General features: G+C 57.2%; 2 protein-coding genes across 3 annotated transcripts in view; both read left to right on the top strand.

The window, feature by feature from the left end:
* LOC134152371 (cell adhesion molecule 3-like) overlaps positions 1-12,596 on the top strand; it is a 54,028-nt gene extending 41,432 nt beyond the window's left edge. The window contains exons 1-2 of one of the 2 annotated variants that reach the window (XM_062597660.1): positions 10,258-10,321; positions 11,118-12,596. In XM_062597660.1, the coding sequence (XP_062453644.1) occupies positions 10,258-10,321; positions 11,118-11,737 (684 nt within the window). In that variant the 3' untranslated portion in view covers positions 11,738-12,596. Of the gene's footprint in view, positions 1-10,257; positions 10,322-11,117 lie in introns of those variants that run through there. The other variant, XM_062597654.1, reaches the window with a different exon arrangement.
* Positions 813-3,554, top strand: LOC134152372 (atypical chemokine receptor 1-like). The gene is made up of 2 exons (XM_062597662.1): positions 813-1,070; positions 2,356-3,554. The coding sequence occupies exons 1-2, from the start codon at positions 1,050-1,052 to the stop codon at positions 3,310-3,312; spliced, it is 978 nt and encodes a 325-aa protein (XP_062453646.1). The 5' UTR covers positions 813-1,049; the 3' UTR covers positions 3,313-3,554.
* Positions 12,597-14,173: the final 1,577 nt, after the last annotated feature.

Genomic DNA, 14,173 nt, shown 5'->3' with positions numbered 1-14,173 from the left:
GCATTGCCAAAGTGCATGGCTCCCAGCTTCCCAGGAAAGCCCCGGCTGGCTGCTGGTTGCAGGCCAGCACCTCTGCAGGGATGAGCCCGCTACAGAGCAGGCTCTGGAGTCGCATCCGGTGCCCCAAGTTGGTTTCAGGATCCTGCTCTGGGGCTGAGCCAGGAGGGATGTCCTGAGGACACGCTGTGTTTTTCCACAGTGGAACAACACCTAGTATCCCCGGAGCTGGAAAGCACCGCATGCCTGAGCTGCTCTGCCATTTCCTTCCCAGAACAGGGAGGCACCAGCCTGTCCCTTCTCCCGCTGTCGCTGCTTCCTCCTTGGTGTCAACACCGACAGGGCTGCCCACATCTGGCATCTTGTGCTTCCCTCAAAGCCCTGCGCCGAGCCCGTGAAGCTGCTCCATGTCGAACTCCCCACATCCCCGGTATTTCAGCCACCTTTTGCAAGACTCCCCTTCCAGCAGCGCCAGGTCGGGGGTGGGGGGAGGGGAGACGGAGTAGTCCTTGCGCCTTGCAGGAGGGCTCACTTATCCCTGGATCCTCCGACCTCCCGGCGATGAGCATCAGGGCCAGGAATTGGTCTGCACGGACACCTGTAAATAAAATTCCTAATGAATTTGAGGTGTTCTGCCAAGAAATGATTGCTTCCTGGCTAAGAAACTCAGACGTGTTGCATTCTCAGCTTTTACTGGCAATGCTGGCCCACCCTTTTCCTTCACTCCATGGCTAAGGGGGATTGCCAGGGCAAAGGGCATGTTATTAAAAAGCCAGCTCTTATCTCATTAACACAGTCATTTACCTCCCCTCGGAGGGAGAGAAGCAGCGCCCGCTGCAGCCCGGCAGCAATCGAGCGAAGGAGCGTGCACGGCATCCGACGGCGAGCACCCCCGCGGTGCAAAGCCCCCGGCAGAGCGCTCGCGCCGCCGTGCGAAGTTGCCGTCGGCGAGCGGGCACGGACGCACCGCGCGCACAAAGCGCCCGCTGCGGAAGCACGTGCCGCTGAGCGTGCACCGTCGGGGGCAGCGCCGATCCCGGGACGCAGACGTCATGGGCAACTGCATCCCCGTGGTGAGTGCACCCCCTTTTTCCCTGCTTCCTCTCTCTCTCAAGCTCTTTTCCATCCTGCTGGGAAGCCCCCGAGGCAGGGGCTATGGGCAGGCCTCCACGACAACGCCGCATGCTCTCCTTGCATGCCCGTGCCGGGCTCTCGCCTCTGCCCTGTGCTCCGAGCAGCTAAGAAAAATATGACTCAAGACTGTGGACACAGGGTTGGCGCTTCCCAGAACCATCTTGGCAGAGGAGCATCTTGAGGTATTTCATTGCAGAGAAAACCGCCTTCTCTAATGGGTCGCCGTTTCCAGTTTTCCTGCCGCCTATCTCCCTTCTCCCCTCTTCAGCTCTTGCACTGACCCCTCTCCTGCTGCCCCCACCCCAAGAGCCCCAAGGGCTCCCTTTCTCTGCCGCTTCTCTCTCCCACACCCGAGCCACCCCTCCATACTTGCTGGTCACCTCCCAGTTCTCCCCAGATCCTTTCTGCACTCTCCAGGGACTTTGGAGGTCCAGGTCCACAGTGGAGGGCACCCTGCACCAAACCTTCACGCACCTCCTGCCGAAGGGGGTGCAGGGCAGTGGGCAACACAGGGGCACTGAGCTGGGGCCACTGGGAAACATTTTCTTGTGTCCAGCTTGGTGGGGCTTGCACCCAGCCATTGGGCATTTGCACCCAGCTGTTGCAGGGCTCATGCTCTGCCCATGTGGAAGAGGGCAGCTCTCGGGAAGGGCAGCAGCAGGCAGTGAGAGCATGGCTGCCAATGGCCCAGTGCCCTCAGAGCGGGTCCCCACATCCAGCAGTTCGCAGCAAAGGTCTAAGTGTCCAAAGGACGCAGCAGCATCAGGCAGCAATTTCCACCGATAAAGGTATTAAGGCTTGAGCAGCTACTAATACCAGCAGAGCTTCGCAGTGACGTGTGCATGAGGATTTCCAAGCCAAGAGTTCTCTTCCCTGTGGGGACGGGCTGCCACGGCCCCAGAGGCCGTCACCCTCCCCAAAAGGCACAAAACCCCTGGGAAAAGCAGTGCCAGCCCCTGAAGAGCCCCGCAAAGGGTCTATCTCAAGCCGCCCCTCTGAAGCCGTAAAGAAACTTGGGGCTTTCACACCTTAGGCATAGCCAGGGCTCTGCTCCCTCTTGCGGGTGCTGGTCCCTGGGGCAAGATATCAGCCCCAGGCCAGCTCCATGCTCCCTCTGCCAAGCAACGTGTCTCTGCCTGATAACTCACCGCAAACAGTGCAACGGGTGTAAATAAATCCTCAGCAATGACGCCCGAGTGTGACACCCGCTCATCTCCTTTGCAGAGCCCCAGAGTCCTGGAGAGCAGTACCTTCTTCGATCTCATGGACATCATAGAAAATTTCTCCATGAGCGAGAACTACAGCAGTGTGGACTACACCGACGCCAAGCCCTGCCACAACTCTTACTGCCTCATCTTCCAGCATGTGGCTCCCACCTTCCTGGCTACAGCCTGCGCCTTGGCAGTCCTTAGCAACTTGGTGCTGCTGGTGGCCTTGTCCAAGTGCCACCATGTGTGGAGCCAGCCCCATGGCAAAGCCTTGGTGGCCCAGCTGCTGGTGGGCAGTGGGCTCTTCACCCTGCTGCTGCCCATCTTTGCAACCAGCATCTGGTATGGCTGGAAGCTGGGGATGGGGCCGTGCAAGCTTGTCCACGTGCTGTGGCACTGGAGTCTCTTTGCCCAGGGCCTGCTGGTGGCCAGTGGCTTTTGCACTGCTTGGAGACGCTGGGACCGTCCAAGCCAGCGGCTTGCCGTGGTGGTTTGGGCAGTGGCTCTGCTGTTGGCAATGCCGGCTGGTTTCACCAGCGGCACAGTGGCAAACTCAGAGGTGTCCTGCATCCTCAGGAAAGTGGAGATCCTCTCCCCGGCCTACCTGGCCCAGCTCACCATCTACCTGTGCTTCTTTCTGCTGCTGCCGGTAGCCGTGGCGGTGGGCAGGCTGGCCGTGCCATGGCTGCGGAAGGGGTGGGAGGCAGCGAGCTGGGTGCCCTGGATCTTCTTCAGCTTGTGGGTGCCCTACAGCATGGGACTCGCCGTGGAACTCCTGCTGCACGTCCAGGTGCTCCAGCCCACCTGCAGCACCTTTGAGCACTTTGACTTTGCTCTGGGGCTCTGCAAAGCCCTGGGCGTCCTGCACTGCTGCCTGGGGCCGCTGCTGCTCCTCTTTGCACGGCTCCAGCACTACCAGAGGAGGTCCCGCAGCATGGCCCGAGCAGCTCGCACAGCACCCGAGGGCACATGAAGTGGCACCCATCTGTGTCACACCAATGGTGCCCAGCCCAACCTTCAGGCCCACAGCAAGGTGACTGCTCCTGCCTTCTCCGTAGCCTCCAAAACGTGACAGCCAAGCACTGTCGGCGCCTTTGCAGCATGCAGCAGCACTCGGTTGATCCAACAGTGGGGCACAACCGGCAGAGCCTACATCTGGCCTCAGGCGCCCTGTTCTCCTGCAAAACGGACAATAAAGTATCCCCGGTTTGGATACTCTCGTGGTTCTGGCTGCCTTATTCAGAAAAGCCCCCCAAAAGGGGGCAGTGCACTGGGAGACACCCAGTGCAGGGGGCATGGGGCATGGTGCGCAACGCATGGCTTGCAGTGCTGGTGCACAGCGCGGGGTGCTCAGTGCAAGGGGCAGAGCGCAGGGCACGCGACGCGGGATGCACAGCGGCAGGGGCGGGCAGCACGGGGCGCAGAGCAAAGAGCGCAGGGAGTTGCACAGCGCAGGGTGCGCGGTACAGGGTGCTCAAGGCAAGGTGCACCAGGGTGCGCAGCATGAGGTGCCAAATGTGTGGCGCACGGAGCATGACACCCAGTAACGGGGCACCCGGTGCCTGCTGTACAAGGCGCAACACAGCGCAGGGTGCTCAATGCAGGACGCGGCGCATGGCACAGCGCAAGGAGCATGGCGCAGGTTGCATGGCAAGGGGTGCCCGGCACGGGGCGCGCGGTGGATGTCGGGGCAAGGCATGCACCGCAGGGCGCACTCACTCGGTGCGCCGAGCACGGCACGACACAGACACACCATGAGTGGCCCCGTGTCCCACGTTCGCTGCGTGATGCCTCCTCTCTGCCACCTTGCAGGAGCCCAGCTGGTGGGTGCAGGTGACCAAGGGAAAGTCAAGCCTTGCAGGTTCAGCACAGCGCCAGTGCAAGCACCTCTGTCCTGGTCCAGCAGGACCAAGGCTTCCCACTCCTGATCCAGTGGCATCTCCTGGCCATTCGAGTAATGAGGGGGCAGCACTCAGGCTGCTCTTGGCTACATTTTTCCTGCCTGCTGAGCACTGCAATGTCCCCCCCCCCCACCCCCTACCAGCATCCGCTCAGTGCAACCTGAGGGAGAAATGGCTTTGACCTTGGATGCAGCAGATTAACTTGGCTTGAAAAGGGCAGCGAGAGAGGCACAGGGCACTTGTCACTGTCCCGCTGTGGGACCTGAGCCCCAGACACCGGAGACCAAAAGCAGCAGCTTGTGCAGCCACAGCAGCCAGCTCAAAGTGGGGGGGGGGGGGAAGGCAAAGAACGTCCAGGATCGAGTGGGAAGACTTTCTGCTCCCACCAGAAAGAGTCCACGGGCAAATTGTCCCAATGCTCACCCCAGCACTCAGAGAGGGCAACGCTCACTCTCAGCACCCAGGAGAGGGGGATGCTCATCTCCAGCACCTAGGGAAGGCAATGTTCATCTCCAGCACCCAGAGGAGGGCAGTGCTCACACCCAGCACCCAGGGGAGGGCAGTGCTCTCCCATGTATCATTTAGGCATGATCTGAGTGGGGTTTTACCGCAGTTGAAAGCCAAGGCAGGATTTAGCCTATATTTGTATTAGGAGTTGTGATCTGTCTTCACCACCCTGCTTAACCCCACTTGCTCACAGCAGAGCTCTTGGCTGCAGATACAGAGCAAGTCAGGAAAGCTGCAAAATCTGCAGGGAATGGGGCAGATCTTGGGTGCTCCTAAATTGCAGGATAGGAGTCTCTGATCCAACATAGGCATCAGAGCCTTCAGCTTCAGCCTTGGAGATGCAGCCAACAGCATCCACCAGTCACGGCCAGATCCATCACAGCCCCTGAAAGTGCTTCTGTCTTTTTTTGACCATGGAGAGTGATGGTGGTGGGAACCACAGACATGTAAAAATAAGTTTAGGACTACACGCCTTGATGGACTTTGTCAATAACATATAGGAGAAATCCAAGTTCTCCGAGCTCCGTGGGAGATGGATGAGCCCAGGTCTTTCCTGAGCTGTATAAATCCTGGTGCTCACCTCACCTTCCCCACGGGGTGCGTGTCCCCAGCATCCATGCCAGGAGCCTCTTCATCAAGCTCTTGACAGTGTTTTGTATGTGGCAAGCACTCATCATTCCTCCTGGCAGCTCCACTTGGGTTTTAAGGAGCTCAGAAGCCCAAATGACCCTTCAAAATGTCAATAAGAAGATCAGTGGGACAAGCACAGTAATTCTGGCCTGAGCAGACAGCAGAAATCATGGCCGCAGCCTTGCAGCTCTGCGAAGAGACAGCACAAATCCTCCCTGTGCTGAGAAAGAAGCCTCTGCTCTGGTAATGCAATCACAAGTACGACAGCTCGGCACCGCTGGAATTTGCTCTGATTTAAGCACTTGGGTGGCTATAAAATGTGGTGCTTTGTCCTCGCTTCTAGCACTCATATCTCCACGGGCAGAGGGTCTCTTATCACCAGGAGGAAGTTTGATCCCTGTTTTTCTCATCCGTCCCCAAGGCAGATCCTCTTTCTGCAGATGTATCCCTGAAGCCAGATGGCTCTCAGGTGAACTGGGCTGGGAAGGAGAACCAGTCTGATCCACACTGCAAAGAGCAGGGGCGGGTTATAGCCATCCACCCAACACAGGCCGGGTGAGATACTGCCTCAACTTGCCTCCTCTGTTTTTTATCAATGAGCAGGTCACCGGTCCCAAGAACACGGGGATGTGGGTTCCCATCAGTCCCATCCTGGGACAGAGGGACCTCTTGTCATGCTGGGTTGGCTGCAGAGCTGCGGAGATTTACTGCTTGACCTCACCGATCTGCTGATTTCATCCGAATTAGAGCCGTAACTGGGGAAGTTGTGTGAAATCCAGTATGACTTCCTCTTTAGCTGTTTGCTGCTGGCTGCAGTTAATGAAGCCAGAAGTATGGGGCCAATTTTAGGCCTTTGGCAGTCATGAGGTAGCTTGGAGCTGACTGCTCTCCCATCCCATCCACGTCAGCAGTGCCACGAGAATTAGCCTGGCCATCAGAGCCCGTCACGGTCACCAGGCTTGGCATCTGCCAGGTCCCCGTGGATGTCTCCTCCCTTCCCCTGGGCTCTCAGCACTGTCAGCCTGGCCATTTGGGGCTGGACACGTGGATGTGCTCAGCAGAGACATCCTGGGGGGTGCTCCAAGGGCTGCCAAAGCTTATCCATCCCCCCAAAAATCTTGGAGGGGGGAGACCTCAGTGCTGGAGATCTCGTTTGTTCATGAGGATCTCTGAGGCTTTGCTGGCTCCCGGTTCCACTCTGGCAGCCCCAGCTCTCCAGCAGGCATCTTTAGGATGCTCAGAGCCACGTTGCTCATGTTCCCCATTTCCATGGGGCTTGTCCTTGCCCTATGCTGAGCCCTGCCTGCCCCTCTTTGCCCTCCAAAAAATCAACCAGTCAGTGCTCCTGTGCTGGTGCTGCACCCCAAGCCCGAGGCAAAGTCTTGGTTCTTGACGGGAGAAGGCAGTGCAGCCTTGAAGCCATGAAGCCTTTAGGCTATGAAGCAGACGCAGGGCTGCAAGGCTGTGGGGTGAACCGTGCCTCAGTTTCCCCAGTTTGGGGGTATCTTCACGAGTCTCAGGGCAGGGGAGAGCTGGTGGGGCTGGCGAAACGGCCGAGCTGGCCCAGGGTCAGGCCAGAGCCCTGCAGTCCCAGGGCCGGCGTGGGCTTCCCCGACGTGCCACCTCCACCGGCTTAGCCATGTCACCGGGAGCCCTCGGCAGGTGGAAAGGGCAGCCGCAGCTGCTGATCCCCACACCGGCGTTTATCTCCGTGAGTGAAGTGAAGGGGGATTATTCACTCTCTCCTGACGAGCAGAGATAAACGTCATGTCAGAGATCAGCCGGCAGGGATTATATACAATATATATGTTTGTCAGGCCCTGTTCTCCTGGGCTCAGCCTGCATTTAATGACAGGTACTGAGAAGTACAAGGAACATGCGGGCTCGGACCGGCTGCAAGCACAGCTCTGCTTTCAATAATTTGTCAACTGCTCTGTCACCCACGAAATAGCAAATGGCTCCAAAATGCTCCCACCAAACCAGCATCAGGGACTTTTCTCCAGACACCTTCTCCCAGAGCAGAGGGATGCACAGGCCCAGCCGGCGCCACTCTTCAGGCTGGCTGTGCTGCCGGGACATGCCGTTTGAGGGTCTTTGGCAAGGAGCCGCAGGGGTGGGTTGCAAACATGCTCCCATGGGTGCCCGCTCATCTGCAGGCGAGAGAAATGGGTCCATGCCATCCCAGGCAGACGACTCCATAGGGAGGATGCTGGCAGTGCAGTGCGCATGTCCCACGTACAGATAGGACCATTGCAAAGTGAAGGCCCAAGAGGAGAGAGTCCAAAATTTTATGGTCCCCGTGGGACACCAACAGACATGTTCACCTCACCTCTGCCTCTCTAACACACACAACCTAAACTTGGATCGCCCCCAAAAAAGTCCATCCTCGCTGCTACTGGGGGTTGTTTCTCTCCCTGGAAAGGGAGGACCAGGCCCACTGAAGAATTTAAAACGGCAGCAAGGGTGTTGCAGACTGGCGAGGAAGGAGCCGTAAACCCAACAGAGAAGCAACCAAGCATTAGCCAGGAAAGGTGCACCTTCTGAGCTCTGGCACAGACCAGGAGGACTACATGGATACCAGGAGGCAGCCTTGTAGTAAGGCACCCAAGCCCTTGTCCTCATGCTGTCTACAGGGTGCATGGCCTGCTCAGAGCCAACTGCACCATCGGCTCATCACCATGCCCCTGGAGCAGGGCCACCTGAATCCCTCTCCTCCACCCCTGGGTACAGGGAGGCCTCAGAGGCCGGCACAGAACCAGGCCACACCATCCCGGCGGATTGGGCCAGGGGTAGTGTTTCCTGAGGATGTTTGGCCCAGCTATGCCCTGCCAAGTGCTGGTTCTTATGATAAGATCCATCACCTCCAGTCACACTGCAATTAGGACTCCCGCAGGACCAGCTGACAGGAAATGGGAGGCATACGCTCCTCGTGCTTCCAAATTAGAGAGAAAAGTTAATAATGGCAGAGAAGCTCTCCAGTCTATTAGCGGGAAACAGGGTGATTTATATCCAGCACTGGAGGCGGTTAACCAGCCCTCATCCATTCCGATTAGGGACGGCTCTGCGCGCAGTCACAAGATGCACAGGCTGCAAAATCAGTGTGGAAGGAGAACCAAGAGAGATTCTGGATAGGGGAAGGAGATATGGAGGCACAGGCCCATGGCCAAGACAGCAAGGTCTTGCCACCAGCCGGGTCCATGGCGCAATGGTGGCCATGGCAGCCCATGGAGAGTTTGGTCAGGCCCTCACCCACTCCATGTTCAGCCATTCAGAAGAAACATGAGGAGCTGCTCCAGCTGGCACGAGCCCCACAAGACTTTGAGGTTCACCACTTGCTTCCAGTTGAGCCAAGCTAAGTGAAGGGATAGACCTGATGGAGAAATCACTCATACCTTCCCCAGAGTGGTATTGCAACCCATGGCCAAGAGCAGCCCAGTTCTGTCCTGCCGCCTGGTCCTTCCAATGCACTCCCGAGATGGCCATGCTTCACTACCAGTGATGCTCCGCGATGCTGTGAATGGTCCCCCCTCCAGCTGCCTGCAGGGTTGTAATTAAATTTGGCACTATCACATTTATCTCGCCCAAAGTGATTTGATTCTCTGCATTTTTAATCTGGGGATTAGCCTGGCAGTGGTTCACCACACTCAGGCTTAATTTGCACCACAGGGCCCCTCGGGACCACCCTGCTCGGCATCCAGCCCAGCATCAGTTCATTAATACACCCTGGTTCCTAAAACGCCTGTGAACCCATGGGCTCCTTAAAGCCCTGTTGCCATGCGCAGCCCGTCAGGATCTCTCCAGGTAGGAAAGTCCCAAGAGTCGTAGGGGATTTCTCTGGACTGCTGTGTGTCCCTTTGGCCATTCCCCTCGCAGCCCAGATGGAAACTGTCCCCCTTTCTAACTAGTTTGCAACTCCTATGGGCAGCAAATTGCCCAGTGGGGCCTGGACTGTGCTTCCTGGCTGTGTTCAGCCCTGTCTGCCCTCCAAGGAGAATCCACGGAGGGTGCCAGGACCCTCCGTTGCTTGGTGCACTGAGTTTGACGTGGTTTCTTCTGCCACCTGGTGCCCACAACTTTATTTTCTGGCTCTGTCCCATGGTCTTTTCCTGAGCTCTCAGACTGGGAACAGCTGATCTCATGCTATGCATTCCCAGCGAGGAGATGGGCTTCGGCCACCAGCCCCGCACAGCGGGGGCAGGACGGAGCTGCAGCCCTGGTGGCATCCACCATGGGAGGATGGAAATGGCACGGCCAGACATGATTCCTCCCTTGAGGTTTGATGGCATGGCCAGACATGATTCCTCCCTTGAGGTCTCTATCCCTCCCAGCAAAGCTACTTACTTGGTGCTGCAGTTGGCCCACAAGGCCCAGTTCTGGGGCAACTGAGCACCAAGAGAGCCTGCAGATGTTTCTGGGAACCAGAAGGCAGGAACTCGCCAAGCTTCTGCCTTGGTGGATGAGGTTGCTGGGCAGCTTCATCTTCCTTCTCTGAGAGCACTTCAGATTAGCCAAGCTGAAATCAGGATGCTCTTCCTAGGGGTTTTGCCAAAGGATGGGGTGAGAGAAGGTAAAAAAAGAATTCACTCTCAGGGTGTCCTTGGCTACCAGAGCAAGCCAGGTGATTGGGCACAAACCCAGGGCACGGCTCCAAGGGGGAGCCTCGTGCAGATGGGGGAGAAAGGGTCTTTCATGAGTTTCACAGCACAACCGCATGACAGCGTGAAATCACTCTCCTAGGCCGTGCCAGGCTGCTGGGGACAGGATTGGAGGGAGGCATCTCCCCTCCCACCCATCCGGCGGATAAACCAGGCAGGCGCCAGCCCTGCACTGAATGTGCTGCTATCCTCAGCCACCGTCCAGGATTCCCTGCACCGAAGACCATGAGGAAGCTGCAGTTCTGGCTCACTGTCCTTGCTGGCCTCTCACGGATCATGGCCCAGGAAGGTAGGGCTGTTTGGGGGAACTGGAGCCAGCATGTGGGCAGGTAGCAGATACAGGGAGCACAACACAGCTAGAAATCAGAGGAGCATCCTCCCTGCCCCAGGTCAGATGCTTCCAGGGACTCCCAAGCCCCATCCTGCAGTGACTGCTCTAGACTGTGTCTGCAGTCAGGGTGGTTTTAGCAGAAGGTGGCTTTGGACCCATACATGGGCTGGAGGTGCTGCTGGGTCACAGGCTCCGAGATGAAGACATCTCTCTGGGGTACAGGACACTACGGAGGGATGCCAGGGCCCAGCGAGGACGCTCTCACCCAGAGGTACCCAGATCCTGATAGTGGCCCCAGGGTACCCTCAGCTTGGCATATGGCACTTCAGGATGATGGTTCTGCTCTGTCCAAGCCAGACTTTGCCCAGACTGCACATCCAGGGTGAGACAGTATTGTGGTGAACCCCATAACGCTTACTACACCTGAAGGCATGCCCACACAGAACCATGCCCTGCCCCACACAGAATTCCTCTTGGCCGGGTCCTGGTGGTACCTGGCAGAAGTTGTTGGAGCCCACAGTTTATGCCAGGGCCCGGTAAGGAGCAGTTAGTGGGGCTGAGGGATGTGTGCCCCTGGGGAGCAAAACAGGAACAAGACTGGGGTCAGCAGAGTGGGCACTGGGGATTCAGAGTCACCCAGGGGAAATGGGAGGGTGCAGGAAAGCTGAGAGAGGGTGAAAGGGGGCTGCATGACCCTCTGACTGGGTGCCAGCAGGGCCCCAGCTCCCGCAATGTCCCATCTCTCATCTCCTAGACCTGTACCGAAAGGTGTTTGTCTTCCGGAAGGACCCTAGTGATGCCTATGTGCTCCTGAGGGCGCAGGCAGAGCAGCCACTGCAGAACTTCACCGTGTGCCTGAGGTCCTACACAGACCTCACCCGACCCTACAGCCTCTTCTCCTATGCCACCAAGGCCCAGGACAATGAAATTCTCCTCTTCAAGCCCAAGCCCAGCGAGTATCGGCTGTATGTGGGGGGCAAGTTTGTCACCTTCCGTGTCCCCGAGGGCCGCTGGGACTGGGAGCACGTCTGTGCCAGCTGGGAGTCGGCCACTGGCCTCACCGAGTTTTGGTTCAATGGGAAGCCCTGGCCCCGCAAGGGGCTGCAGAAGGGCTATACGGTGAGCGTCGAGGCTATGATCCTGCTGGGGCAGGAGCAGGATGCCTACGGGGGTGGTTTTGACCCATACAACTCATTCACAGGCGAGCTGGCAGACGTGTATCTGTGGGATGTGGGGCTTTCACCAGACAAGATGAGAGCTGCCTACCAGTCCCTGCGCCTGCCGCCCGCCATCGTGGCCTGGAAGAGCTTGAGCTATGAAATGAAGGGTGACGTGGTGGTGAAACCCAGGCTGCGGGAGGCCCTGGTGCTGTAAGAACAGGCCAGATCCAGGGCTCCAATGGCCTCACCCCCCAACATCCCCTCACTGTCTGATCTGTCCCATCACCCACTTTGCATGCACAAGCCACCCATACCTCCAGGTGAACATGCCATCCACATGCCTCAGCGGGGCGTCCTCGCACACACCGGCATGGGGAAGAGAAAGGCTGTGCAACATCCCAGAGAGTAATAGCTCCTGGTGAGAAGGGGGCCAAGAGCACCCAGCTCGGCAGGATCCTATGCATCAAGGCTCAGACAGAGCTAGGGAGGGTTGGAAGCACACCGTCTCAGGCCAAGAGAGCATGAGACATTTCACAGCCTGGTAGGTTTCTCCATCGCTCAGCAAGGCATGACCTCAGCTGCCTCCACCGACCTGGATTCACCGAGCCCCAGCACCTGTCACCCACCTGTCACCTCTTCCCCAGAGCCTTAGAGAGATGTCTTCCTTTCTCAAAACCAGCCCCGAGCTGGCTCTGACTCCGGCTCCTCAGAATGCCCCGTGGGCCCTAGGATGGCTTCCCCGTGTCCAAATGAACACCGCAGCCCTGCAAAGAGTCATTTTTCTGCTCCGCTTCAGCAAAGGAAATCAAAACTGACATTAAACCCTTCTTCAAACACACAAGGAACAAGAACGCCGCCAGGGAGACTGTGATCAGGGTGAAAGGAGCAGCGAGAGAAGAAAAGACAGCTGCAGAGCTGCTGAATGAATGATTTGTGTGGATGTCAGCCAGGGACAAGGCTGAAGAGATTCCCACCCTGAATCCTGCCCAAGGCAGAGGGTGCTCAGCCTGAGCTAAAACTGGGGGATCTGTACAAGAGGGGATGGGCTAAACCAAGCAGATGAGCATGAATAAATCACCAGGACCAGATTGTATCTCCCGGGAGCTATAAGGCAACCTGAACATGGAACAGCCAAACTGCAGCGTGTAGCCTCTTGCTTACAACATCCACAGTGCCTGGATGCTGGGGGTGGGCAGATATGAAGAAAAAGCTTTAAATAGCTCCTAGAGGATCTGGGAAAATGCAGGCTTTTAAGCCTGGGGTGTGTCCTGGGGGGAGCTGTAATGGAGGTTAGAATTAGTGGATAAGTGGGGGTCTCCAAGCTGATGGCAGTCGGTCAGGAGCACAGCTCTGGAGAGGATAGACAGGCTATGCAAACTTGGACTCAGCACTCAGGAGCTGCCTAAACACACATGAAATGTTGGGCGATATTAGGAATAGCTGAGCCCAGCCACTGGTCCTGCCACTGCACAAGTCCTTGGTGCCCCCAGGCTGTGGTACCTGGCCCTGTTCCTGCGCCCTCATCTCAGAGAGGAGATGAGAAAGCTAGAAGCACTCAGAAGAGGAGAGTAAAGCTTGGGATGAGGCAGGGGGTAGATGCAGAGTGAGCTGAGACACTTCAGGCTGGGAGACACCCAAGGGGAATGTCATAGAGAGCTCCAAAATGCAAGGTCCACCATTCCCTCTCCTCCCACCCCAGAACAGGGGACCATAACTGAGCTCATAGGAGCCAGGTTCAAAATAACCAGAAGGCATTTTTTTCTTTACTGTCAGACAACAGCCCAGGGGACTCTCTGCCACGTGGTTGGGATGTCTTTGCACTGACAGCCGTCCACACAAAGTGCCAGGCATCCCTGGGAAATGCATTTCCAAAGCAGCTTGTCCAAACTCCTCTCTTCCCTGAGGAAAACATGAGAAAATTCACTTCCCTGTGGATCCCCTTGCAGATGAAATACCCCTGCTCTGGGGTTCTGGTAGGAACCAGCATCAGGGCTGAGCAGGGCTGGCCAACCGGTCCTGCATGTCTCTCTTTTCACCAGTCATATCTGTGTACTGGATGACACTCTCCTCTGGGGCCCTGTAGCCCTGTCCTGTTTCTTGAGGTTCCTGAGTATCCCCAGGAGAGGACACCAGGACAGATGCCCCTGGGATGTCCCTCCAGCTCCTTTCACTGCTTAGTTTTCCTTAGCTGGTGCCCTTCTCTGTCCCCAAGCCCTTAGCCAGAGTTGCGCAAACCATCCCCGTGTCCCAGATGTGAGTCTATTCTGTCAGCGCTCCTGATGCTGGGCATCGGTTTGCTTGAACACGGGATCTCCCTTGCTGTCCCACCACACTGTCTTCAGGCATCCATGAAATGACAGGGTCTTGAGGGGTTATACCACCTGGTGGCATAGCAACCTTGCTCCTTCCAACCAGGAAATGCCAAGATGCTGCTCTCCATCCTCTCTTCATCCTGTCATTTTGAGAAATTAGCTGAATTATTGTGAGCACGGAGTTTCCCATGGTCAGCGCACCGGGGCTTGGTGCCCGTGGGCTCAGTGTGCCAGCGCATTCCAACTGGAAAGTTTTGCAACCATTCCTTGGCCAAATAGGAGATGTCCAAGGCCTGCCAAGCCCTGCCATGTCAGTGCACAGCCTTTCCAGAGGACCC

Source organism: Rhea pennata, chromosome 31 (genome assembly GCF_028389875.1).
Source record: "Rhea pennata isolate bPtePen1 chromosome 31, bPtePen1.pri, whole genome shotgun sequence".
NCBI classification, from domain to species: Eukaryota; Metazoa; Chordata; class Aves; order Rheiformes; family Rheidae; genus Rhea; species Rhea pennata.
This window is presented reverse-complemented; position numbering and strand designations above follow the sequence as displayed.

Coding starts and splice junctions, on each gene's coding strand:
- LOC134152372 (XM_062597662.1), top strand. CDS start 1,050: ATGGGCAACTGCATCCCCGTG. Junction 1,071..2,355: donor TGGGCAACTGCATCCCCGTG/GTGAGTGCACCC, acceptor TCTCCTTTGCAG/AGCCCCAGAGTCCTGGAGAG.